The 27,391-nt window shown below is 42.1% G+C and overlaps 1 protein-coding gene across 1 annotated transcript in view; it reads left to right on the top strand.

Moving 5' to 3' along the window:
• The window catches only part of LOC122813060 (cyclic AMP-dependent transcription factor ATF-6 alpha-like), a 2,557,378-nt gene that overhangs the window by 1,221,116 nt on the left and 1,308,871 nt on the right, over positions 1–27,391 (top strand). Inside the window, exon 12 of the mRNA XM_044085178.1 lies at positions 7,893–7,992. Coding sequence (XP_043941113.1) covers positions 7,893–7,992 — 100 coding nt within the window. The remainder of the gene's footprint in view (positions 1–7,892; positions 7,993–27,391) is intronic.

The raw sequence follows: 27,391 nt of genomic DNA, 5'->3' as shown, positions 1-27,391 counted from the left end.
CAAATCTCCACCTATCCCCCTCTGCACTTGCCTGGTTTAATAGTTACCTATCTGGCAGGGAACAATCTGTCAGATGTCTCTCATCCTCCTCACCTTCCCTTCCACTGGTGTTCCCCAAGGCTCCATCTTGGGACCCCTTTTGTTTAACATTTTCACCAATGATCTTTACACCTCATGCAAAAAATCCTCCCTTATTCAGTATGCCAACGACTCCACTCTTATATCCATCTCAAATAACATTCCTGAACTACACTCCCTGACCCAACAGGTCCTACTATCCACTGAACAATGGCTCTCTCACAACCTATTGATCCTATATCCCAGAAAGATCAAACTCCTACTTTTCCTTCCCCATTCTCTTTTCCGTCACAAAACCTCCTTTTTTATTACATCTTCTAACAATACAAACTTCCAACCTGACACCCACACAAAACTCCTAGGGGTCATTATCAATGAACTAAAGTTCAACCTACACATACTCCAACGTATAAAAAACCCCCCCAGAAAACTAGGTCTGCTATATCAGAACAAAAAATTCCTAACCCCTGAATCTAGACTTACCCTGGGCCTGGCACTCCTCCTCCTCCTCCCCTCCCTCTTATACTCCGCCCCAGTTCTTACCAGTATCCAGGCCTCCACTCTAAACAAACTCCAACAGACTTACCATAAAATAGCCAGATTCATTACCAACTCCCCATACAACTCACACCACTGCATTTCTTTAAACTCTCTTCACTGGCTTGAACTTCCCCAATTTCTGCTATCTTATCAATTTCATATGCTACACTCTATTCTTTATAAACCCTCCTTCTGTCCATCTCTATCTTCCTTAGTCTCCATCTACATCCCATCCTGGACCCTCCACACTTCTAACCAAAAATTACTTGATATCTGCCACCCAAAAAGGTCAGTAGGCAAACTATTCTACAAACACTCCCTTGCCCATGCTTGGAACAAACTTCCCATTGACTTACGTTCAATCTCCCACACCTCACACTTTAAAAATGAACTAAAAGCTTATTTTCTCAATTCCAGAACCTGCAATCGCCATGACCCCACCTAGTCTTCCTTCCCTTTTATGTACCCTCAAAAGGACCATACTTAGTACCTCATTACACCTCTCTCTCCAATGTGACTACTATGCATTTGCATAATCTTATACAAACAAAATTTTTATTGTTGACCTATTGAACTATATCAACGTAAAATTGTTACTTAGCTTTTTTTTAATGCAACCTTAACTTTATGCATGTAACCCAACATATGTGAATCTTTTTGCTATAACTGGTATTATATCGATATTGTTTAAAATTGTACTTGTTTAAAAATGTACTACTGGAGCTTTTCTCCTTTGGTCTCCACTGAAAATGGGCCACAAACCCGGTTAACAAATGTCAAAAAATAAATAAAATAAATAAACTGTACATGACTTTTTTGTATGTGTATTTACAACTGGTGTTACTTGCACACACTAATGTTTGGCAGGTTGATCTTTTTTACAATTGTTTCCTGTCATGTCCTTTTGAACCTGTTGAAAACACGCCAACAAAAAATAAGTATATTTTCGAAACACCACTATAACATGTTAACTTAGAACAAATACACAAAATTATGTACTGCTTCAAAACATTTTTAATTGCCCCAAGTCGACAGCTGCACACACAGGCATAACCTAACCCAAAGTTAGGTTACTAATGCTAAACCACATGGTACAGCCTGTGCTCCCATTTACAGTAATTGCTGTCTATTCTTTTCTTATCTCATTTCCCTTCCCAGATGTGAAGAACAGCTTGTATGCTTTCAGAAAGCATTAACTTTTACTGTTAAGAAAAGGTGCACTGGCGATCTTTAAGTAAAACTAAGTTATACACTGGTCTATTAAATGCATTACTTTATTAATTTTGCAAGAGAAGTTGCTGTCTCTTCACTTCCAATAATTTCAAACTTAATTTTTTACTGAACTGTGTGCCCTTGTACTTTTAAATTTTCCATTTCCTTTGGCAAACCGTGCTCAGAACTCTCTGGATTAATTGCTTGCACCTGAAGACGGTTCATTTCCATGAAAACATAAGAACATAATGTACACCTGTCTTCAGCTGCAGACTTCTTAATCCACTGAACAATTGCTAAAAAAAATATCATTGCATATGCAAGACATTTAGCTCTTCTCATGACATTCATTATTTTGTCTTATTTTTCAAGTCGACTTGCTTACATAAAACACTTGCAGATTAGGCCAAGGGCATTAATCTATTCATTCACCTATGCAAAAGTAAGAGAGAGCATCTCAACATTTACACTCCATCCCATCAGCCCAGGATTACAGCATATTAACCTAAACTTGCTTTTGTCCAGTCTTTCTTTTCTTTTTATATTGTAATGCATATATTTCTTAAAACTAAAAAAAGTATTTAATACTTTTATTAAATACAGCAGTCCTTGAAAACACTCACCCTCACCCCCCGTATTTAAGATACCCCTGACTACATACTGTACAAATCTGCTTTATTGTATAACATACAGTTTGTCACTAAATGTTTTATACATACAGTATTAAGAACAAACATTATTTCACTTGCAGTTGCTCCCCCCCCCCATGTCCTTCTAAACATTAGACAAAAGTGGGGCATATACTTTTCAGTCTATCCTTAAGTTTAACAAAGTTAACAAAAGACAAATATTTCTCTGGCACTTTTTCTTACAAAGCAGTATTTCACAGATGTGATCATTGCTTTATAATCTCATATTTATTTACTAATTTCAGTGTTGCTGGACTTTTCCTGTTTATCTCCATTTCTCAACTCCACCCTCTGGTTCAAGTCTGTGGTACTCCCGATTCTTTTAGTCAACTCTTGTTTTTTCTGTCTCTCAAGTATTTTCCTTTGGAACATTGGAAAAGGCTTTAGTGGCAAAGTTTCTCTATGAGCTTTATTGCCAGAAGAATGAGAAGCGGAGTCCCTTTCTGCTTGATGGCTCACTTTTTGGTTGGATAAGCTTTTGTATTTCCTTGTTAGCTTGTTCTGCATCAAGATGTCTTTGATCCTCCAGGGAAAAAAACATTCTGAAGACAGCTGGATACAGCAGTTTGAATGTCACAACTGTTTCTCAACATTTCCTGTTTGCTGGGATACATTTGCTTATCTTCTGCATGGGGTACAGTGAATAATCATTTTCCACAAGCACTCCAAGTTTTAATACTTTGTCCTTCTGCCACAGTTTTGCAAGGATCAACTTTTTCTGCTGGTTTGATTGCATCTTTAGTAGTACAGATCTTGGCTGTTTTCTCATGGTCAGGTTTGGAGCAAACACTTAATGTGCCCTTTCAGTTAACAAATCCTACTGTGTAATACCATTCCAATTACTTAATTGTGCTTTCATAAAAGTAATAGTCTGTTCATAGGTTCATAGGTTCATACTAGGCTATCTGCCCGAGGGCATTTACAAGCCTAGCCCATAGTTTTGTGGCTTACGCCACCCCTTTAGTATGGGGAACTATACCCATTATTTTGCTGTGCCTCTGTCGAGCAGTGACACTGAGGTAATCCCTGGGGTATATCTGCGATCTCCCATCCATTGGTCAAGATTTCTCTTGAACAAGGCCAGCAAGGTGCTGTGCCTCACATATACCGGGATTTTATTCCACAGCATAGGGAGTCTTTGGGTGATGAATCTATCCCTCCAGCACGTCCTATTAATAGCCGTGTCGAGGTTTAAGTCTCCGCCCTTGTGGCTCTGGCGGATCTAGATTTTTGAGGTGAAGCATATTCATCAAATCTGGGTTTGACATGGCCTTGTATGTTAGGCAAAGGTCACCTCTGAGCAAGCGGTGGCGACTGAATAGAGCTGGAGTTCTTTCAGTCGGGCAGCATAGGACAGATGTTTGAGACCCTTTATCCTTTTGGTGAGGAACTTTTGTGGCCTCTCCAGCTGCTGCAAGTGTCGGGTCAGATACATTCGAATGGGGCATTGTACTCAATCATTGGTCTGATGAGTGATGAGTATAGGGAGACTATGACCTCCCTTGATCTAGATGAGAATCCCTTCATGATAAGGTGGGCAATGTAGAAGGTCTTCCTAACTACTTTAGCTACATGGGTGTCGAATGACAGACTACTATCAACCTGGGTCCCCAGGTCCCTGATAACTTCTTCTGTGCTCAGTGGATTGCCACCTATTTGGTAGCTAGGGGTAACCTTGTTTTTCCGAAGGGTATGACTATGCATTTTTGGCATTTAACTTTAGGCCATGGCTCTGGCACCAGTTATCCGTTTCTGTGAGACCCTTCTGAAGGATATCTGTGTCAGATGTGTTTTCTACTATGGTGCCCAGTTTGCAGTCATCTGCAAACTTTGTCAGCCATAACCCTCCTGTGTTTGCTTGTACTTGGAAAAGTAGATGCCAAACAAGAGTGGGCCCAGGACTGAGCCCTGTGGTACACCACTTGTGACAGGCTTTGAGTCTGACATGGCGCCAGCAACTCTGACCCTGTGGGTTCTGTCACTCAGCCAGTTTGCAACCCATCTTGTGATGTATGGGTTAACATTTAAGCTGATGATTTTTCAATGATACCCGAGTGGGGTATTGTATCGAAGGCCTTCGCCAGATCGAGGTAGGCTGTATGGACTGCCTTTCCCTCATCAATGGCTTTGGTGACTGTTTCGAAAAAGTCAACCAAGTTTAGAAGGCATGATCTGCCTTTGACAAAGCCAAACTGGGATGGATCCAAAGTCTGCAAATTCTCTATGTCGTTATTTATGAGGTCCATTATGATCCTCTCCATGGCTTTGCAGATAAGGCTTGTCAAGCTAATGGGCCGGTAATTTCCAGGGTCGGTGGAGGCACCGCCTTTGTGAAGTGGGACCACAGTTGCAGTGCGCCACTCCCTGGGTACGTATCCAGAGGTAAGACTATGATTAAACAGCTGTCCTAGCTGTGGGTTTAATTCCTCGTTGAGTTTGTGGAGCACACAGCCGGGGACACAATCAGGTCCCATGGATGCTGTGTTTTTTGCTTTGGAGAGAGCAGTTCTCACTTGGGCGTTGGAGATGGGGGGCTGCAATCGCTTGGTATAGATATCTCTCCTTTTGGGGAGTTTGCACTGAACCTGTCAGCCAGTATGTTGGCAATGTCTGTAGGATCAGTAATCTTCACATCATTTTGAACTAGTTCTGAGCATATCTGGGAGTTTCCTCCCAGGTTTCTAACATAGCTAAAGAAGGCCTTATGATTGTCTTTTGAGTCTTTAGCTATTTTTCTCTCAAAATTTGCTTTGGATGATTTTATGAGAGCTCTTAGTTTTTAGTTATAGTGATTAACGGTGTCTGACCTTTTATGGGTTTTCCTCCATCTTGAAGTAGCTGGCTCCTTTTGTTGTAGAGGTTGTTTATGGCTGGGGTCCACCAGACTGGACGCTTGCCTTTGGTACAAAGAGTCTTTGTTTTGCTTGGGATTGCCTTATCCATGCAGTCCTGCAGGTGCTGGTAGAAGGCATTTGTAAGGATTCAGCGACTTGAGTACTGTTTTCCGCCCGGCTCGGGGCCTTAAAGGAGACCACACTAGTCTTTAGAAGTGTGAAGTCGGCTTCGAGAAGTTCTTTACTGTGGTCTTTTTATTTCAGGTGGGGTGGGATGAGGACCTCCAGCGAGATTAGTTTGTGATCTGATCTCACCAGTGAGGGGTATACTTCCGGTGTTGAACATTGTGCTCCCATGTTCGTGATGATGAGATCAAGTATGTTTTCTCCTCTTGTGGGGATGGTGACTAGTTGTTCCATGGCATTTGAGTTTATGAATTCCAGGAACTTTTGGGCTAGGGTGTTTGGGCTTGAGTAGTGTTCCCAGTCTATATTAGGGTAATTGAAGTCACCTAGTATGATGGTGTTTGGTGATACATTTATCCCCTCTAGTGTTTTCAGGAAGGCCATGTGAGGTTCCTGAGTTTGTGAGGGTGGCCTGTAACATGCTACAATTTGCAGAGCAGTCTTGCCTATGGTTCCTTCCAGTTTCTTCGGTACAGCAGAAAATTTCATGGTTTCCTTACATGCTCTGTCTTCTTACTGATTTTTTTAACAGCTCTTCTTTGCACTACATACTGGAACCAAGCAATTTATAAAGTCAGTATGACTATTCTCCATATATTGCATACAATAAGTAAGCAAAGCCAGTGGAATGTTTGTTATAAAGGGAATCTCAGCACTCCGTTATTGTGCATCAGGTTTTCCCTGCATGCTGTCTTCTAAGTCTGATGTTTTATTAAACAGCTCTTCTTGAGCAATCTCACACTCATCCAGCCTTTCAGTTTCTGATTTTTGGAGTTTTGTCTGTTCATCTGAATAACTAGTTAAAGCTTCTTTTATTTTTTTCAGACTTTTATTTGAGTTGACCTACTCCTTCAGTGTGTTTTGATCAGCTCTGAGTACATTTGATTTTTCCTTTAAACTACTGGAAGTCATCTTTTGTATCAAATATTGAACTGTTTTTTTTTCTGAACAGCTGTTAAGATGTTTCCCAGTCAGTGTCTTGAAAAACAAAGCATTTAACAGGAAAAATATCAAACACAGAAATACTTGTCTTGCAAAAAGTAGACACATTAAAAAGGCACAAAACACTGGAAATACACACCCCTAAGTCAAATGCATGAATAAGTCCGTATAAAAATAGTAATAAAAAATAGAACAAAACAGGAGTCAGTGCTATGACAGAGACTACAATAATAAAAACACTAAACATTGTAACTACATTATCTAACCAGGAACAGTAAAAGACACGTAAAAGTGAGCAAAAAAGGCTTCCTGATGAAAGTTGATGTAAACCTGGGTAACCCATAAGTAAGCACTGTATAGAGAGACAGGAAAACAACACAAAAATAGAAGCAGTTCCCATAACATTAGAACAGCCACTCTAACCTAGAAGTCAAATTAAATACACACGCACACACACTAGAAAGACTTGTTTGGCCAATCGGGTGAATTTGAAGTTATGGAACAAAGTAAAACACTGTGTGGAAGCAGATGCATAATAAAACGGAAATTGAACGCACATGCAAACATTTAGAAACCCAATCAAATAAAGGCAACCAGTCTAAGAAAAAAATGTGGTGGTGGGGATGTATTAATGCTTTACATAAATATACATGTTTTTAGTTCTTGGGAGTTTCCAGCAAAATGATTACTGTTGTGAATACTTTTAGAATGCAGCTAGCATGTCATCAGCTAAACCACATTAGAAATGATGGGGGAGCTTGTAAGTGCTTTTTTTCACTTAGAGTTGTCACTCTTGTTATTTGTGAGGTTTTGTCACCTGGAAAACAATGCTGCTAAGATGTAAATCTCATCTGGACTCGTTCACCTTCCAGAACTCAGATAAGGTGTTAACATAGTGTTTGCAACAGTTTATAAACTGGACTGTATAGTAGGTAACAATAGTTCAGCAAAGGAGTCCCTTAAATGACTGCCGTGAAAACTTCTTACCAAAAATTCCACACAGAAAATAACTTTGCACAACAATCATTTAGTTAAAATGGGCAAAGGAACTGTTTTACACCAAAATGCAATGCAGAACATGTGATTATTATAGGTAAACTAGTCAATGCAAAATTCAAACTTTAGAAAGTACAGATGCCCATTTTATAAATGCATTAAGGCACTTTAGGGGTTGTGTGTGGTAAAGGGTTTACTGCACACTCTGGTGTATTGTAAGGTTTATGCCTCAAAATATGCCAGGTCAGGAGGTAAAGTCTGTACCTTGCCCCACCCCCCATGCCTTATTTCATAGATAAAGGGTTGGAATAGATATGGCTGTGTAATAATTTAAACCTTGGTACTGTCAGATTGATTTTACAATATTTATAAAATGGTAATTGGGCACTTGGATGATCCTTTTATTTTTTTCTAGACTTGCTCATGAGCTCAGAGGCTGGGTACATAGACATGAAGTACAAAGAACAAAGTTAAGGAGAACATCCAATGACCACTACAAGACACAGGCTGTACAGGTAAGGGGCTTTGCTTCCTATAAGTACCCATCAAAAAACCATCTGGTGTACAAAAGATGTGCTACCTTTTGTAAGCAGCCATCATTAGACAGGTGGTGTAATAAGATGTATTACCTTTTGTAAAGATGTACATTTCTTGTATTTTGTATTTATTGCCCTTTTCGATTTTTGTATAATGCGATTTGTTTTCTTTACATTGTATTTCACTTGTATTCTGCTTTTAACTGCATATTAAAACTTGAAAAGAGACCACAGCTCTGTCTCTTGTGACTCACATGATTTTTTCCACCCTGTTACTGTTGTGTTCTTAAACATCACTGTCTTTCTAGTTGCCTAACCCTTCTGCTAATTTGACCAGATATCTTGTTCCCTCTCTCCTTTCACTGGCTGGTGTCAGTAAAAGCACAAGATTATCATTTTGTGAAATCACTCCCCTTCAACTCTTTAAATTTGTTACCTATTCTACTTTATTCCATAGTACTAGAATACAAAAGTGGCCACCCCATTTCAATCTATCTTCTTTTAAAAATAGTGCTCTCCACTAAAATTTAGCTTTTTAGACAGCTAAAACTTAAGTTACCACTTTCATATCTAATTGCTTAGTGCACACTGCAGTGTTTAGGATAAACCTTTTTTTTTTTCATCTTACCTTTAAGAATCCCGGGTGTGAGATGCCACGGCGGCCGTATCTCCGCACCCCTGAGGGCCGGGAGAGCGGGTGCTAGACTACCAGTTATTCTGCTTCTTAGTAGTCATCTTGGGATTAGTGCTTCTGTTTTGTCCTAGTGAGAGGAGGAGTCCAGGGACATTATTTCCTGGAGACTGATGATCACCAGAAAGCGTAATAACAACTTTTATAGGTGACAGTTTGGAATCTGTGTTTATATTCTGATCCTGGTGAGAGAAAGAGCAGAGTGCATTAATTCCCGAGTGTTTCTGGTTGGAGAGTGAGTGTGCTTAATGTACCTGTTTGGTCTGGTTGCTATTCAAGGCATCTACCAGAGAAAAGGCTACAAGCCTACAGACTCTTGCGTCATCTGGGATAAGACTGTGGATCACCAAATAGGTTGTGGCCTGCTTCTCTTTTTGGGATTGGTGCTAACATTTTGCTTCTGGTGAGAGAAGAAGCAAAGGAGAATTATATCCCAACATCATGAAGCTGTGCTGAGACCAGCATTAGTAGTAGCCAGGCAGTAGCCATTCATGTGACTCTCCTCTTTTCATTATTCTTGACCAGCTAATTTTTTGTTTTCAGCAAGTGCTGCTTGATTTGTTTCTAACTTTAGAATATGTGCCAATATACTTCATGCTTAAATTTTCTAGGTCTACATATTAGTTTCCCCTTAAGTGTTTGTCAGTGCTATGTACAGGCTCGGACACCTTGAGTGACATTTTTCCGGTAAAAACACAATTCAGATCTGTCCAATACCTAGTTGCATGCAGGACAACTAGTTTGCTGTGACCAGCACTGTCCACATAGTTGCAAACTGGATACTCCTGACAGTGATTGGTATTCTCACTCCAGCTGTCTGATCAATAAAAAAGGGTCAGTTGCCATGGATATGAACTTTCCTACGGTCTAAATTACTGGCTTGGTAGATATGGGCATCCTGAGGCAATGTAGAAACTGCCTCATGTTTACTGGCAACCAGTTAATTCTCAAATAAACTGATATGTTATGTGAGAGATGTATTTACACAATGTGACAGGAGGCAAAGCTCTCACATAAAAGTACTCCTAATGTCAATAAGGTTGTCAGTAGAACACATGCTACACCCATCACGCAAAATTCAAAACAGACATATAGACCCGCTTATGCTGAGGCATTTACATGTAACCTCCCTAAACCACAACGACCTCATAGATGAAGTACACATAAATATCCTCAGCAGCCCCAAATGCGCTCTTTGAAAAAAAAACAGCCACATCAACACAGAGCTACATCTCATGGAGCCTCTACCTCTAAGCCCATAAGGCAAGTCACCATACAATCCAATGTTCTAGTCATTGGAGACTCCATTGTGAGAGACACTGATGTATCTTTCACCAGGCTGAGTAAGGAGAAAGTCACGGTCAGTTGCTTATCAGGAGCTAGGATCCACCACATTATGCACACACTCGGGTAACTGGACCACAATACCAATAGGACTCTGTCATAGTCCATGCGGGAGTAAATGACCTGAGATGCATCTCCCTAGACTATATGAAGAGACATCATGGAGCTCTCAGAATGTGTGTCTCAGTCTGGTATGAGCCTAGCATAGAGCAGCATTTTACCTTCTCCAAGGATGATGCCACAAAACGAACAAAAGATGATTGACTTTAATAATTGGCTTAGTTTCTGGTGTCATTCTAAGGGGGTGAAGTATTTGTCAGCATGGAAGGAGAAGACCACGCTACTTTTCCAGGGATCATCTGCACCTCTCCCATCTAGGCTTTTAAATATTAGCTAAGACATTGTCTTCCCCCATAGTGCCTTTTTTAGGCACTGACAAACTGAAAGTACTTCCGACATACCAAAAAAAAATTAAGAAAATCTAAAGGTATTACTGCTCAATGCTAGGAGTCTAAACAAAAAACTCCACTCCCTAGAAGCTCTCTTTACCCTAGAGAATGCTGATGTCTTTGCGGTCACTGAGACAGGGTTTAAAGCTGCAGAGAGTACATCATCAGTGCAAGCTTATACCACCTTCCACACATGTGGAGACCAGCTACTTCACAGACAGGGACTAAAGGTGGAGGTGTCTCTATTTACATCAAAAATATACTTCAAGGCTGGTCAAACAGGACAATGCACTTGAGCTGCTCCATGTTCAGATCACCATAGGTAAAATCTAATACCACTTCCTTGCAAGCTATAGGTCCCCCTATGTGACCCAGGAAACCCATACCATGTATTTAAACTTATTAGAGACACTAACCATCCAACCCAATATCATATTTATGAGTAACTTTAATTGCCCCACTATTAACTGTGAATCCTATATGACACAAAATGTGTATGCACAGAGATTCCTAGATTTTGTAAACACAGACTCCCTGGACCAGGTGGTCAGTACACCGACCAGGGATGCAACCATAATGGATCTAGTCCTCACTAATATGGGAGACTGCTGCACACGCCCTACTGTAATGCATTCCCTGGAAAGGTCAGACTAAAAAAAATTATACCCTTTGAAGTAAAAATAAAACCTTGACCCCCAGCTAAACCTGGAATATTCAGGAACTATTCTAAGGCTGACTTCCTGCTATTAAGTGAGAACCTGGCAAAATTTCAAGCCCCCATAAACCCTGACAACATTTCTGCCTGTGCAGAACTGTTCACAGAAACCCTGTACAAGCATGTTAATAGCTGCATAGAAGCAGCTGCAGCCCCCAGGAAGAAGTACAGAACTAACTCAAAAAACAAGCCACCCTGGTGGAATCGTAAAGTTAGTCTGTTGTATAACAGGAGGAAGAAAATCATGGCAAAAATTAGGAGGTGCACCACCCTGCAGAATAAAAGCACTCTCATCAAACTAAACAAATTCAGAGGACAAATAAAATCTACCAAAGCCAAATTTGAGTTAAGTTTGGCCTCCCAGACCAAGGGCCAACCACAAAGCATTCTTTAGCTATGTCAGCAGCCTCAAAGGCACAGTACACAGTTGTGTGCAGAACTCATTGTAAATGGAGCCACCTATACTGATCCAGAAGATATAGCAAACCTCCTGGGTGATAAATTCATCTCCAACTTTACCCCTCTCTCCCCCTCAGCCTTCCCTCAGAAAATATAATTAAATGTAACTCCCCCTACTATCACTCTCCAAGATCAAGAGCACTGCAGCAGTGGGCCCAGACAGTATCCCAGGATGCTTTTTAAATAGCATGAAACATGACCTATCAGGGTGTCTGGAATTACTGTTTAACTATGGCCTCCAAACAGGCTTTTGGCCTCATAAATGGAGAAAGGCAACAATCATCCCTCTGCACAAATGTGGGCCATCTACAGATCCTGGAAACTACAGACCCATAGGTCTCACTAGTCTTGTATGTAAAGCCATGGAAAGAATTATCATGGAGATGATCAGTAGAGATGTAGTAAACCTCCATACACTGGACCCAACCCAGTTTGGTTTTGTCAAGGGCAGATCATGCCCGCTTAACCTGGTGGACTTCTTCGAGAAGGTCACCAAAGCAATGGATGAGGGCAAAGTTGTTCACACTGCCTACCTTGACCTGGCCAGGGCATTTGACACACTGCCCCACTCTCTGGTATTGTTGATAAACTCAGGAGGTTAGGTACAGACCCGTATGTCACCTGGTGGATAGCCAACTGGGGAGTCCACCTCTACAGAGAGGCCAGTCACAAGTGGAATCCTTCAGGGATCAGTCCTTGGACCTCTCCTTTTTGGCATTTACTTCTCAGAAGTCGAGGCCAATGTCAGTGGTGTCTGGCTGACTAAATTTGTAGATTGCAAATTAGGAGCCGTCATTGAATCTTGCACTGACACATGTTCTCCAGGAGGGGCTGACAAACAACTTTTGTTAGAGCCATGGACTAAAACTAAATGCCAAGAAATGCATAATAGTATCCTTTTGGAAAGTCATCCATCCCTGGTAACTATCATATTGACAACACACCCATTAGAGTTAACCCAGTACTCGGGGACTTAGGAACACACATAGTAATCTAGCCTTTGAACATTGCATGTCTACTGTGATGAGGAAATCATTCTATGTTGTGCAACTTGTAAACAAAGGTATGTCATTTAAGTCCAAGGAAGTCATTGTTCCATTGTATTCGACATTCATCAGACCTGTCATTGAGTACAATGCCCCCTTTGGTATGTACGTAACCAGACATATCCAACAACTGGAACGTCCACAGAGGTTCCTCATTAAAGGAATGCAGGGCGTAAGTAATATGTCCTATGCAGACTGCCTCAATGCCCTATCCCTGTATTCTGTCTCCTACAGGCTTTTGAGGGGAGATTGATGCCTGGTATACAGGGCATTGTCCAACCCCACTCTGATGAACCTCCTGCATGTCCACAAAACAAACAGCACCAGAATTACCCATTCTAAAGACTTAAACCTTGCCTTTGATATAAATAAGACCTACTAGAGAGAGAGGTATGTATCCCAATGGACAGAGGTAACCTGTAAATGGTTCATCTCCCAGGCCCATACTTGCACTTATGAAGGGTATCAGAACTTGTCAGAGATTTGGGATGCATGGCTATACTTAAAAAGGCTCCTGTGGTCGTTAGCCTAGTAAACACCTATGATCCTATAAGAGCCATTCTAAGATAGGTGGTGTACATAGGATGAATTACCTTTTTTATACAGTCGTCATAAAATAGGTGGTGTATGTAGGATGTATTGTTTTTTATACAGCTGTCATAAGACAGGTGGCATACATAAGATGCATTGTTTTTTTATACAGCCATCATAGGACAGGTGGTGTACGTAGGATGTATTGTTATTTATGCAGCCATCATAGGACAGGTGGTGTACGTAGGATGTATTGTTATTTATACAGCCATCATAGGACAGGTGGTGTACGTAGTATGTATTGTTATTTATACAGATATCTTAGGACAGGTGGTGTACGTAGGGTGTATTGTTATTTATACAGATATCGTAGGACAGGTGGTGTACGTAGGGTGTATTGTTATTTATACAGCCATCATAGGACAGGTGGTGTATGTAGGATGTGTTATTTATACAGCCATCATAGGACAGGTGGTGTACGTTGGATGTATTGTTATTTATACAGATATCGTAGGACAGGTGGTGTACGTAGGGTGTATTGTTATTTATACAGCCATCATAGGACAGTTGGTGTACGTAGGATGTATTATTTATACAGCCATCATAGGACAGGTGGTGTACGTAGGATGCATTACCTTTTTTATACAGCCATCATAGGACAGGTGGTGTACGTAGGATGCATTACCTTTTTTATACAGCCATCATAGGACAGGTGGTGTATGTAGGATGCATTGTTTTTTATACCACACTTGTACAACACAATTGGTACATGTAAGATACATCACCTCTTGCAGACAGCACTGTACTGGCTTTTGATTGCAGTAAATGTGGACAGTGAGAGTTGCAAATATTTTTAATTTTTGAAAAACATTAAAATGTACTGTTTGCGCAGTAGGTTGCGGTCTTTACTTTTCTTTTGTTGTTAATTTTCATTTAGTTGTGGACAGTATGATGGTTACAATTAGTAAAAACGGAGTGGACAGTATGATGGTTACAGTTAGTAAAAACGGATGCCCCTAAAACAAAATAAATGTCATCAGCTTATTGTAGAATAAAATCTGATGAATCTGGGGATCTTGGGGCAATGTAGCAATTGCCTCATGTACACAGACAACCCTCTCCTCCTCCTCCCACCCAAAACTACAACCTGTGAGAGATGCACTTATCTTGCCAAACTGGAGGTAAAGCTCTCTCCAACCAAGACTGAACTTGACAGTCATGAGGAGAAGATAAACATTTGCACCACACCACACTCCTCACATAGTCCCACTAAACCTACGCCACCAAAATCCACACATAGTAACACAAAAACATTTGCGGAGGCTCTCAATAATAATCTGCTCAAGCAACAGAGACCTCCAAAGCAGAAACACAAGCAACACCCCCCCCCCAACACAACACAAATGAGACACAGCCCACAGACTCAGTGTGCCACTCAACCTCAGCCCATAAGGCAAAACAACATACCCAACACACTAGTCATAGGTGACCCTATAGTCAGGCACACTGATGTCCTACTCACCAGGCTAAACAAGGAGAAGGTTACTGTCAGCTGCCTGTCTGGTGCCAGGATCCGCCACATAACCCACGCACTCAGGTCACTCCACACCAAGTACAAATATGACTCTGTCATTGTCCATGTTGGTGTGAATGACCTGAGACGTACCTCCCTGGACTACATGAAAAGAGATATGGAAGAGCTCTCTGATCTTGTAGCCCAGGCAGGGTATGACCCTAACCCTGAGTAGCATCCTGCCATCACCCAGAATGATACCACAGTACAAGGAAAAAATGATTGACTAAGCTTCTGGTGCCATTCTAAAGGGATCCAGTATCTGTCTGCCTGGGACGACATGATCGACAGACCACAATGCTTTGGCAGAGATGGCCCGCACCTGTCACCCCTGGAATTCCGGATTCTGGCTAAGGCTCTTTCCGCCCCTATAGTGCCTTTTTTAGGCAAGGTTCAAATGACAAATTCACCACCGTAACAGGAAAAGGCAAGCAAAATCTGAGGGCAATGCTACTCAATCCTTGAAGTCTAAATCTCAAAATGCACTCCCTCGAGGTACTCCTTGTGCAGTGACTGAGATGTGGTTCAAGGCTCCAGAGAGCACCCCTCCATTACCAGGCTATAACTCACACCACACTTTTCAGCCACCTAACCTGGACCGGAACACCAAAAGCGGAGGTGTGTCCATATTCATTAAGGATATCCACACCTCCAGGCTAGTTGCTCAGCATAATGCATCCAAGGTAATCCAAGTGCAACTGACTGTGGGCAAAACTGCAATCCAAATTGTAGCTTGCTACAGATCCTCCACCGTACCCCAGGATTCCCACTCCTCTTTTCTTGATATACTGGAAAATGTTAGGGTTCAACCAAACACCCTAATAATGAGCAATTTCAATTAACCCACCATTAACTGGGAAAACTACTCATGTACCAACTCCCTTCACTCAATGCTTTCTGGAATTCATAAATTCCAGTGCTCTGGATTATCTTTTCCACACCCCCACCAGGGGCAACAATGTCCTACACCTAGTCATTACCAACATGAGTAACTGATGTTCCACACCTGAAGTCAATTCCTCGTTGCTCAGGTCCGACCATAAGCTAATCACCCTAGATATCCATATCCCGCCCCCACCCCCCATTAAGGAAACCATGGTAAACATTTTCTCCAAAGCCAACTTCATGCTTCTTAAGAAAGAAGTGACAAACTTCACGACACCCATGCTGATGGACAATAGAGGTACGAATGCTGAATCCTACACAAATGCACTTTATAAGCACTTACAGGAGTGCATGGATTGTGCTATCCCAAACAGAACCAAGCCGCTATCCTCCAAAAAAAGGAAGCCAATCTGATGGTCCCCTGCCGTAAACAAACTCTACAACAGAAGGAAGAAACTGTTGCAAAAGAGAGAGTAAAGTCCCATGAGTGGAGGAGCTCCCTGGTCAGCCTCAGTAAAAAGCCAAGATCCCTTATAAGATCCTCCAAAGCTAGCTATGAAAACAAAATCACCACTGATTATAAGGACAACCACAAAGCATTCTATAGCTATGTCTAGAATCTCAATGGTAACACCCAGATCTGCTCTGAGGTACAGCACAACGGCATGAAAATTACAGAACCAACTGATATTGCCAACATCCTGGCAGATAGGTTCAGTGCTAACATTACCTCCCTCTCACCCCCTAAAGGGCCCATATCGATACGGGAAGAATGCAGAGTCCCTGTAATCACAACTACGCAGGTAAAAGCTGCACTCTATAAAGCCAAAAACACAGCATCCATGGGACTGGACAACATCCCAGGCTGCGTTTTACACTAACTTCAGAACGAACTGGTGCCCCACCTAAGCAACATGTTCAATCATAACCTCATGTCAGGCTTTGTGCCCATTGAATGGCGCACAGCAACAGTTATCCCACTCTACAAAGGGGGAGCCACCACTGATCCTGGGAACTATTACTGTATTAGCCTGTGGAATGTATCATCATGGAACTCATAAACAGACATTGGTAACCTCCAAACTCTGGATCCCACCCAGTTCGGGTTTGTGAAAGGCAGATCATGCCTCCTGAACCTGATCGACTTCTTTGAGTCAGTCACCAAAGCCGTAGACGAGGGTAAGGTGGTTCACACAGCCTATCTTGACCTCGCCAAGGCTTTCGACACCATACCCCATTCTGGAATTATAGCTAAACTCACTAAACTAGGTATAAATCCCTGCATCACAAGATGGGTTGCCAACTGGCTCACTGACAGAACCCACACTAAAAGTTGCAGACTCCAAATCTGACTTCAAACCAGTGACAAGTGGAGTATCACAGGGTTCAGTCCTGGGAACCTCTCCTGTTTATCTACTTCTCTGAAGTACAGATTAATACAGAAGGCCTCTGGCTAACGAAGATTGCAGATGACTGCAAACTAGGAGCCATAGTCGAGTCCCCAAATGATGTGGACATCGTACAGAAGGGCCTCACGGAGACAGATGCCTGGTATCAGAGCCATGGCCTCAAGCTCATGCCAAAAAGTGCACTGTCATCCCCTTTGGTAAAAACGCAGTACCCATGAGCTACCACATAGGCAGCAGTCTACTTAACGCTGAATGTGTGATGAGACCTTGGGACCCAGGGGGACACTAGTCTCTCCTTTGATAATCAGATTGCCGCAATAGTCAGGAAATCCTTCTACATGGCACACCTCATCACAAAAGATTTTTCATCCAGGAAAAAAGAGGTCATTGTTCCCCTCTACTCTGCACTCATTAGACCCATTGTAGAGTACAGCGCCCCTTTTGGAATGTACCTCACTAGACATCTGTAGCAGCTGGAAGGGCCATAGAAGTACCTCACAAAGAGGATTACTGGCTTCAAACAGATGCCCTACACTGACCATCTCAAAAAAAACTCCAGCTTTACTCTGTAGCATATAGTCTACTCCGAGGTGATCTCTGCCTAACCTATAAAGCTGTGTCAGACCCAGATCTGTTGGACATGCTACAGCTAAAGAAATCCCAATCCCTCCAAGCTACACGCTCTAGGGACTTGAACCTTGCACCACAATAAACAGGACATGCTGGAGGGATCGATTCCTATCCCAGAGACTTCCTATAGTCTGGAACAAGCTACCCATATATGTCAAGCAAAGTTCCTCATTAGCACTCTTCAAGAAAAATCTTGAGTGGATGGGAAATAGGAAATACACCCTGGAGATCACTTCTGAGGCTCTGCTCGACAGGGGCACAGGAAAATAACTTTCTTGGATGGCGTAAGCCAGGGAACCTTGTTGGCTAGGCTTATTTAGGCCTTGGGGCCGATCGCCTAGTACCTACCTATGAACCTAAGAAGATGTATTTCTTAGTGATGCTATTTATTTGGATAACGATTTTTTACATTCTGTGTGTAGAACAGAAGATGTAATTCTTAGTGATGCCATTCATTTGGATAACGATTTGTTACATTCTGTGTGTAGAACAGAAGATGTATTTCTTAGTGATGCTATTTATTTGGATAATGATTTGTTGCATTCTGTGTGTAGAACAGAAGATGTATTTCTTAGTGATGCTATTTATTTGGATAATGATTTATTACATTCTGTGTGTAGAACAGAAGATGTATGTTTTAGTTGTTGTTGTGTCTTTCGTCTTTTCCCAGTTAGGGGTTGCCACAGCGGAACTCCGGTCCACTAATGATTGGCAGTAGATTTTTACGTGCTGAGTTGCCGGCCCTGACGCACAACCACAAAGGTACGCCCATTCACGCATGTCTCCACACAGAAGACGCTCTAGCTGAGAATCGAACAGGCCAACGTCTTTCTGTGAGGCGAGAACGCTACCTCACCACCACCGCAGTAGATGTATGTTTTCGTTGTTGCGTCTTTCGGCTTTTCCTGGTTAGGGGTCGCCACAGCGGAACTCCGGTCTGCTAATGATTGGCAGTAGATTTTTACGTGCCGAATTGCCAGCTCTGACTCACAACCTTCAACAAAGGTACACCCATTCACGCATGTCTACACACAAGATGCTCTAGCTGAGAATTGAACAGGACGTCTTACTGTGAGGCAACTATGGTACCGCAGCACTACCACCGCAGGATAGACGTATGTTTTAGCGATGCTATTTATTTGGATAACGGTGGTAAAAATGCATCGGTTTTGGAAGTATCTGAAACTGGAAAACACAAGGCAGTAAATATGTATTAAGTAACTTACCTTTTCTGTTAGGATAGTTTTGCCAAATGGTTTCAGTATGAAATCTTCAAAGTCTAAAATCTGATAAGCCATAGTGTTAGACAAATGCACAACACACACAATGACAGCTGACTGAAAAAGGTTATTCTAGTAAAAGGTTTACATCTGAAACTGGCTTTTTGGTAAATAGTTGTTGCACTGTTCTGGATCTTTAAATATTGCAGTTATTTTTATTTGTTCGAATCTGTTTTACCAGTCCATAGCCCATTGCTGGGTGCTCTTGACCTTGTAGCACATTTGTATCTCCTGATGTTCTTATTTAGTGGCTTAACACCTAGCAGTACTGTTTTTTTTTCTGTGAAATAAGCTGGGTCCGCACTTGTGTAAATGCCCATTAAAGTGCCCAATGACTTTTTCCCCCCTGAAAATGCATTTTAGGGCTAGCATCATTGAGGCAAAAGCAACGGTAATGAGTGTTAATGCTAACGGTATATTGTTTGGATTTAAGCATATATTAACTAAAAGCTTAAAATCAATTATTGCATCTCAGTGGAGCATATTGTATTTCCTCATCTATGCAAAGTTTTGCTCAAGATCAGTTATGTAATCTGCCATAGAAGTTCTGTTTCTTAATAATATAATCAAATCAAAATTAAAGTCTGATCTTTTTCCTGTATCATGAGCATATGAAGCCTCAAGCCTGATTATTAAAGTGGGTATCTGGTTGTGGGCAGTGGCGATTCCAGGAGTCTTGCTTCTGCTGATGTTGAGTGCCTGGATCCTGTAACTTGTCAGGAAGTTAACTTCTCAAAGAATGTTAGTGTTTCAATCTGCGCAGGAGATTCCTTTATTTCCCTGCGGTGAACATTGCTACCGGTACAGTGAACTTAACAATGTGCCCACTGTTTTGAGCAGTGTGTCCACAATGGCGGACAAAGCCTTGCAAGATAAGGCTACCTGTGCTTTCCACTTAATGGTTGACTGGTTATGGTGACCTTAGTGAGGGAGACTACCAGCTAGTGTTCCAAAATCCAGCTGCAGTCCCTGAAAGTAGCAATTCATTTTATTTATTTTTTTTACTAACTGGGGTAGAGCACTGGTCCATCTGGACCATTTATAGGCTTAGTCCTGTGCAGACTTCAATAAAGTCAATAGTACATTTGTTTCAGACACATATGGATACATCGACTATAACTGTTTCAGTAGTGAAGTAACTGCAACTACAATGTACTCTAAATGAAAGCTATACATAACTGTTTAAATGACGCATAGTGTTAACTCTTCTATGATCCTGTCTCAGTAACGGACTTTATGTATAGAGCTGGATGGTTACCAGTACTGGTTGCCCTTGCTTGAAGAGGGGTCAAGGAGGTCATGAATTTGGCAACCTTTTGTGAGGATGCATTGGAGGGTCCACAAATCTTAGACCCTTTCTCACTTTATTGTTTTATGGCCACCTGGATATTCTTTGTACCATTTGCATGGCTAAGGATGCAGATGTTATGTTAGACCATGACATTTGTGTTTCCACAGCTAATGCTATACACTCATCAATCTTCTGTCGCCGGATCCCCACTGAGCTGCACTAGTCAGTTTTCTGTTGCCAGATCCCTGCTGGGTTCCACTCATCAGTCCTCTGTTGCCAGATCCCCGCTGGGTTCCACTCGTCAGTCCTCTTTTGCCAGATCCCCGCTGGGCTGCACGCGTCAGTCCTCTGTTGCCAGATCCCTGCTGGGTTCCACTTGTCAGTCTTCTGTTGCCAGATCCCCGCTGGGCTGCACTCATCACTCCTCTGTTGCCAGATCCCCGCTGGGCTGCACTCGTCAGTCCTCTGTTGCCAGATCCCCGCTGGGCTGCACTCGTCAGTCCTCTGTTGCCAGATCCCCACTGGGCTGCTTTGTGAACTGGGTGCTAAAGCTGTACCCTGTCCATAATCATTCTTGTTCCTTATGATCTTTTTTATTTTTCGGTTCTTGATAGATTCATGTTTTTTTAATATTTTTATTTTATTTTACATTTGTTGACTGGGCTAGTCCAACTGGATGTATGTCCATTTTCAGCAGAGGCCTGGGGAGAAAAGCTCCACATCAAAAAAACATTAATTGCCGTGGTACAATTAAACTAGTGAAAAACATTTAGTTACATACATAGCATCAGGAAATTAAATACAATACCAAAGGAAAACCTATATAGAAAGGTTTATAATAGGAGAGGTTTTACTCAAGGATAAAAGATCTTTAGATGCTTTTAAAAGTTAGTTATTTTGGTGAGAAGTGATAGTATGGGAACAAAAGTTAAGTTTGGAGGAAGCGAATAGTAAAGTAGGGAGACACACATACAGTGTTAATCAGGGTTAGTGCAGGGGCAGGGCCACTGAAGTAGGTAGACACACATAGTGTTAATCAGGGTTAGTGCAGGGGCAGAGCCACTGAAGTAGGTAGACACACATACAGTGTTAATCAGGGTTAGTGCAGGGGCAGGGCCACTGAAGTAGGTAGACACACATAGTGTTAATCAGGGTTAGTGCAGGGGCAGGGCCACTGAAGTAGGTAGACACACATACAGTGTTAACCAGGGTTAGTGCAGGGGCAGGGCCACTGAAGTAGGTAGACACACATACAGTGTTAACCAGGGTTAGTGCAGGGGCAGGGCCACTGAAGTAGGTAGACACACATAGTGTTAATCAGGGTTAGTGCAGGGGCAGGGCCACTGAAGTAGGTAGACACACATAGTGTTAATCAGGGTTAGTGCAGGGGCAGGGCCACTGAAGTAGGTAGACACACATAGTGTTAATCAGGGTTAGTGCAGGGGCAGGGCCACTGAAGTAGGTAGACACACATAGTGTTAATCAGGGTTAGTGCAGGGGCAGGGCCACTGAAGTAGGTGAACACATACAGTGTTAATCAGGGTTAGTGCAGGGGCAGGGCCACTGAAGTAGGTAGACACACATACAGTGTTAACCAGGGTTAGTGCAGGGGCAGGGCCACTGAAGTAGGTAGACACACATAGTGTTAATCAGGGTTAGTGCAGGGGCAGGGCCACTGAAGTAGGTAGACACACATAGTGTTAATCAGGGTTAGTGCAGGGGCAGGGCCACTGAAGTAGGTAGACACACATAGTGTTAATCAGGGTTAGTGCAGGGGCAGGGCCACTGAAGTAGGTAGACACACATAGTGTTAATCAGGGTTAGTGCAGGGGCAGGGCCACTGAAGTAGGTAGACACATACAGTGTTAATCAGGGTTAGTGCAGGGGCAGGGCCACTGAAGTAGGTAGACACACATACAGTGTTAACCAGGGTTAGTGCAGGGGCAGGGCCACTGAAGTAGGTAGACACACATAGTGTTAATCAGGGTTAGTGCAGGGGCAGGGCCACTGAAGTAGGTAGACACACATAGTGTTAATCAGGGTTAGTGCAGGGGCAGGGCCACTGAAGTAGGTAGACACACATAGTGTTAATCAGGGTTAGTGCAGGGGCAGGGCCACTGAAGTAGGTAGACACACATAGTGTTAATCAGGGTTAGTGCAGGGGCAGGGCCACTGAAGTAGGTAGACACACATAGTGTTAATCAGGGTTAGTGCAGGGGCAGGGCCACTGAAGTAGGTAGACACACATAGTGTTAATCAGGGTTAGTGCAGGGGCAGGGCCACTGAAGTAGGTAGACACACATACAGTGTTAACCAGGGTTAGTGCAGGGGCAGGGCCACTGAAGTAGGTAGACACACATAGTGTTAATCAGGGTTAGTGCAGGGGCAGAGCCACTGAAGTAGGTAGACACATACAGTGTTAACCAGGGTTAGTGCAGGGGCAGGGCCACTGAAGTAGGTAGACACACATAGTGTTAATCAGGGTTAGTGCAGGGGCAGAGCCACTGAAGTAGGTAGACACATACAGTGTTAACCAGGGTTAGTGCAGGGGCAGGGCCACTGAAGTAGGTAGACACATACAGTGTTAACCAGGGTTAGTGCAGGGGCAGGGCCACTGAAGTAGGTAGACACACATAGTGTTAATCAGGGTTAGTGCAGGGGCAGGGCCACTGAAGTAGGTAGACACACATAGTGTTAATCAGGGTTAGTGCAGGGGCAGGGCCACTGAAGTAGGTAGACACACACAGTGTTAATCAGGGTTAGTGCAGGGGCAGGGCCACTGAAGTAGGTAGACACACATAGTGTTAATCAGGGTTAGTGCAGGGGCAGAGCCATTGAGTTTTGAGGTGAATTTTGAGTTGACATTTAAAACTTGGAAGTGAGTAAATTGCAGTAAGATTTTCAGGAAGAGAGTTCCAGGTTTTCCCAACTGTGTTAGAGAACAAGGAATTACCAGCCATATTGTTGGATTTAGTGGTACATACGAGTAGTTTATTTGAAGAGTGTAAGCTTTTAAGATTACTGTAAGGGGTAATAAGGGTAGTGAGTATGGGAGTTTTAGAGGGTTCGTACAGGTTTTTGTGAGCTGTTTGTAAGTTGAAATTGAATCAAATTTTGCAGTTCAAGCCATCCTAAGTGTTTTACGTTTAGGCAGTGGTGGGTTCTAAATGTAGAGCCAAAGGCAAATCTGGCAATATTATTGTATGCAACTGCAAGTTTGCTGTAGTTACTTTTGGACAGGTAAGTGTAAATAGGGGAGGCATAGAGGAGAGTGGAGGTAAGATGGGTATGGGCAATGGTAGTTCTGGCAAGAGGAGTAAGGAAGGATTTAATTCTGTAGAGGGAGCCCAGTTTTTTGTTGACTAGTTTTATAGTGTTGTTATTGTGAGTATCAAAGTTTAGGTTATTGTCTATCTCAACTCCAAGGAGTCTGGTTGTTGGATCAAGTGGTATAATCGTGCCGTTGTTTGATTTTACTGCAAAGTGTAGAGGAGTGGATTTTCGGGTGGGAGAGAAAAGTAAGAGTTTTGTTTTCTTGGGGTTAAGGATTAGGCATCGTGTTAACCATGTCTCAACAGTTTGGAATACCTGCTGGGTGAGGGTGAACAGTTCAGAGGAAGATGAGGTTGAGCAAATTAAAGTAGAATCATCTGCATATTGTATGCAGGTGGCTTGGGGAATATTAGTATGAAGGTCCTTAATAAAAATAGAAAAAAGGAGAGGGCCCAGGATGGAGCCTTGAGGGACGCCAAGGGTAATAGGGAGGTGGTTGGATAAATTATTGTCCCAACGCACACTGCCTGTTGTGAAGATAGGATTGGAACCATTTTACTGAGCTTGTGTGTAGTGCAAGGGATTTTAGTAAATGTATCAGTAGCTGGTGATTAACCATCTCGAAAGCTTTAGATAAGTCTATAAAGAGGGCTGAGGTAAGAATATTGTTATGATTTTTATTAATGCAGTCAGAGAAGGATAGGAGGGCAGAGGTGGTGCTATGGAATGGTCTAAAACCATGTTGACAGTTAGCCAATAGATTGTTAAGTGATTGAGGAGTTGTTTGTGTATGCATCTTTCCATGATTTTGGCCAGGGGGAGAGTAAGGCTATGGGTCGATAATTTGAGAGTTCAGTTGAGTTACCACCTTTGTGAGGGGGAATAATGTGGGATATTTTCCATACTGATGGGATGTAACCTTTGAGAATGGTTCTATTAATCCGGATGGGAATGGGATAGGCTACTGCTTTAGCTGCTATGCAGGCAGAAGGTCTGCTGAAGGAGAGGACGATTTAAGTTTGTGGAGAAGTTTGCAAATGAGAGATGTGGGAACTGGTTGGAGTGTTGGAATAGAGACATTTGAGGAAGTGGTGAGATTGGAGATATCTGGGGACAGGTGGTTGGAAAGAGACTGTTCAGTTTCAGTGAAGAAGGTATTAAAGGCATCTGCAACCTGTTTTGGGTTATCTTGGGGGGGGGGGGGGTGCCTGAGGGGGAGGGGGTGTCAGAGTGGCCAGGTTTTAAGAAACTGTACGTGCCCATAACTTTTGTGGTTTATCTTGGTTAGTCTGTTGTAATGGCAGTAGTAGGTTCTTTTCTCAGGAAGTATGGCTTTTTTTGTAATGTTTTTTAATTGTTTGAAGTTGAGTAGATCTATGGGGTCTCTAGTAGTCTGACATTTGGCCCAGAGTTTGTAAGTATAGTTGTTTGCGTAGTATCTTTTGATAGCCAAGAGGCGGGTTTAGAGCTTTTTCTGATAGATTGTGATGAGGCATGTGAATGAAGAATGGATACAAATTACAGCATCATCTAGAGAAAGGTGTTTCAGGGGTGCCCAGTTGCAAGCTCTGAGTTCAACTTGGAAAGAGTCAGGGTTAAAGTTTTTATTTGTTCTAACTAGTCTGTAAGTTGTTAGGTTGGAGGTATCAGTGTTGTGTCTGATTAAGTAAGTTAGTGCATGAATGCTTACATTGTCAGGAAGGGTTCCTACTTTATATGGTTGGTGGTCAATATCAGAATCCAATCTAGTATGCTTTCTTTGTTGGAAGGTTTATTAGTTCTGGTGGGAGAGTGAATGGTTTGTGTAAAACCATGAAGATTTAAGTGGGTGGAAGGGTGTTCTGAGGAACATGTCTTCCAGTCAATATTCATGTCTCCAAGGACTATGGTTTCTTGAGGGGGAAATTAATGGTGAGCCAGCCAAGGCTATCCTCGAGGGTATTCATGATATTGCCTGGGGGAAGGTAGGTACAAGTGATGTAGATGGCTTTGTGGGTATTAAGCTGGAGTTTGGAGGCTAGTATTTCTGCATTGCTTACAATGGGAGGTTTGTCCTGTAAAGCCGTAATTTGCATCCCTGTTTTGTAGAGTAGCTATCCCACCACCCTTTTTAGCTTTACGGTCAAGTCTCAAGACATTATAAGCAGGGGGGATAATCTCACTGTCGGGTTGTAGGTTTTAACCAAGTTTCTGATAGACACAGGATGTCAAATGAGTGTGCGTCTAACAGAGCGTGGAGGTGGGCAGTGTTATTAATACTACAGATGTTGAGATGAGCCAAAGTAAGAGAGTTGGGTGGTTTGGTGAGGATGTGTGAGCTAGAGAGAGAGAGGGTCAATAGCTGCAGTGTTTGGGCTGAATGTCACCATCTAGAAGGGAGAGTAGTAATCTTTTAATTAGATTTGAGGCTTTATGGAATATGTATAGTGATTTTCTGTCTTTTTGAAAGAAGTAAGTTATATATAGTAAATAATATAAGTATATAAAGTAAGTAATATAACAATGTTTCAACAAATGTAACAAATGTTTTATTTTTGGCATTGTTTCTTTAATATGTTTTTAGGGGTGTGTTTGTCTAATTAATGAATTCAGTGACGTTTATTGTTGTATATAAGCATGTGTACTAGTTTAGTAGTTTTATCTGATGAAGATCTTAATAAAAGGACAAAAGTGCTTATGCTACACCATCTTTTGAATTTGTTGCCTACTTTTTGAATAGATTCACTTGTGACTTGGGTGGATGCCTTCCCTGGTTCGTTCTTTTTTGTTGGTAACTTTGGTCTTGACCTCCTCAGGGATACTGCACAATGAGCGCCCTGTTTGCACGAGAAGTTAATTAGAGGTTTTATCTGCTGAGTTGCTAGAAACCAGATAGATTTAAAAGATCTCATGTCATATTAAAAAACGAGCAGGTGTACATTTATTAAAGTAAGTCACTTGTTTGTGACATCATCCTTTATCTGTGTTCCATTTTATTCATTAGTTTAAATAAGAAAAATGTATTTATTTTATTTATTACATTTGTTTACCGGTAATGTCTGTCTGGGCCAGAGAAACATTTTCAGCGGAGACCCAGGGAGAAAAGCTCCAAACATATAGTTGAGAAAACTAAATAGTAATAATATTAACAATATTACTAATGTTTGATAAAAATGTTCTTTCTCTCGTTTTGATTTAAAAAAAAAAAAAAAAAAAATTTTCATAGTGTTTGTTCTCTTTGTGTCTGTCAACCTTCAAGACCTTTTCCCTTAGATGTGTATATTTGTATCAGTTTCTTTCTCAGAGTCAAGGGGGGGCCCTACCTACACCCGTGTAAGAGCTGACCAGATGGCACGATCATCCCAACAGCCCTGGAGGAGTTTGTGCCACTTCAAATTCTTGATCTTCCATCTGACTCATGAAAGGACATTGTCATTCCTTTAGGTTAGGGGTCTGGCTTCACCTCCCATATTCGACCTGTCCATGTTTCAGGATGGACCGTAATTGTCCACAGACCAGGGAACTAATTAGTACCACTTTCCCCTTGCAGCCCATAATAATGGAGAGCGTTTGCTATGGGGTAATTCCATTATGTCCCTAATGACATTAGCACTCGTATCATCATGGGGACTGTGTGCAGTATGTGCCCCCTCCCCAAGAATACCAGAGTGAGTTGCATGTAGTTCTGGTTAATTAATAGGGGTATTGTTTGCTCACTTCTGTTTGTCAGTATGCTCACACAAATGGTGTCTGCATGAAATGTTCCGTTATGCTCATTCTTGGCATATTGCCAGTGCACTTTTGCATTTTTGATGCTTATTTG

The sequence above is a fragment of the Protopterus annectens genome, chromosome 10.part0 (assembly GCF_019279795.1).
Source record: "Protopterus annectens isolate FY-2018-M chromosome 10.part0, PAN1.0, whole genome shotgun sequence".
NCBI classification, from domain to species: domain Eukaryota; kingdom Metazoa; phylum Chordata; order Ceratodontiformes; family Protopteridae; genus Protopterus; species Protopterus annectens.
Note: the sequence above shows the minus strand (reverse complement) of the source record. Positions and strands in the feature narration are given on the sequence as shown.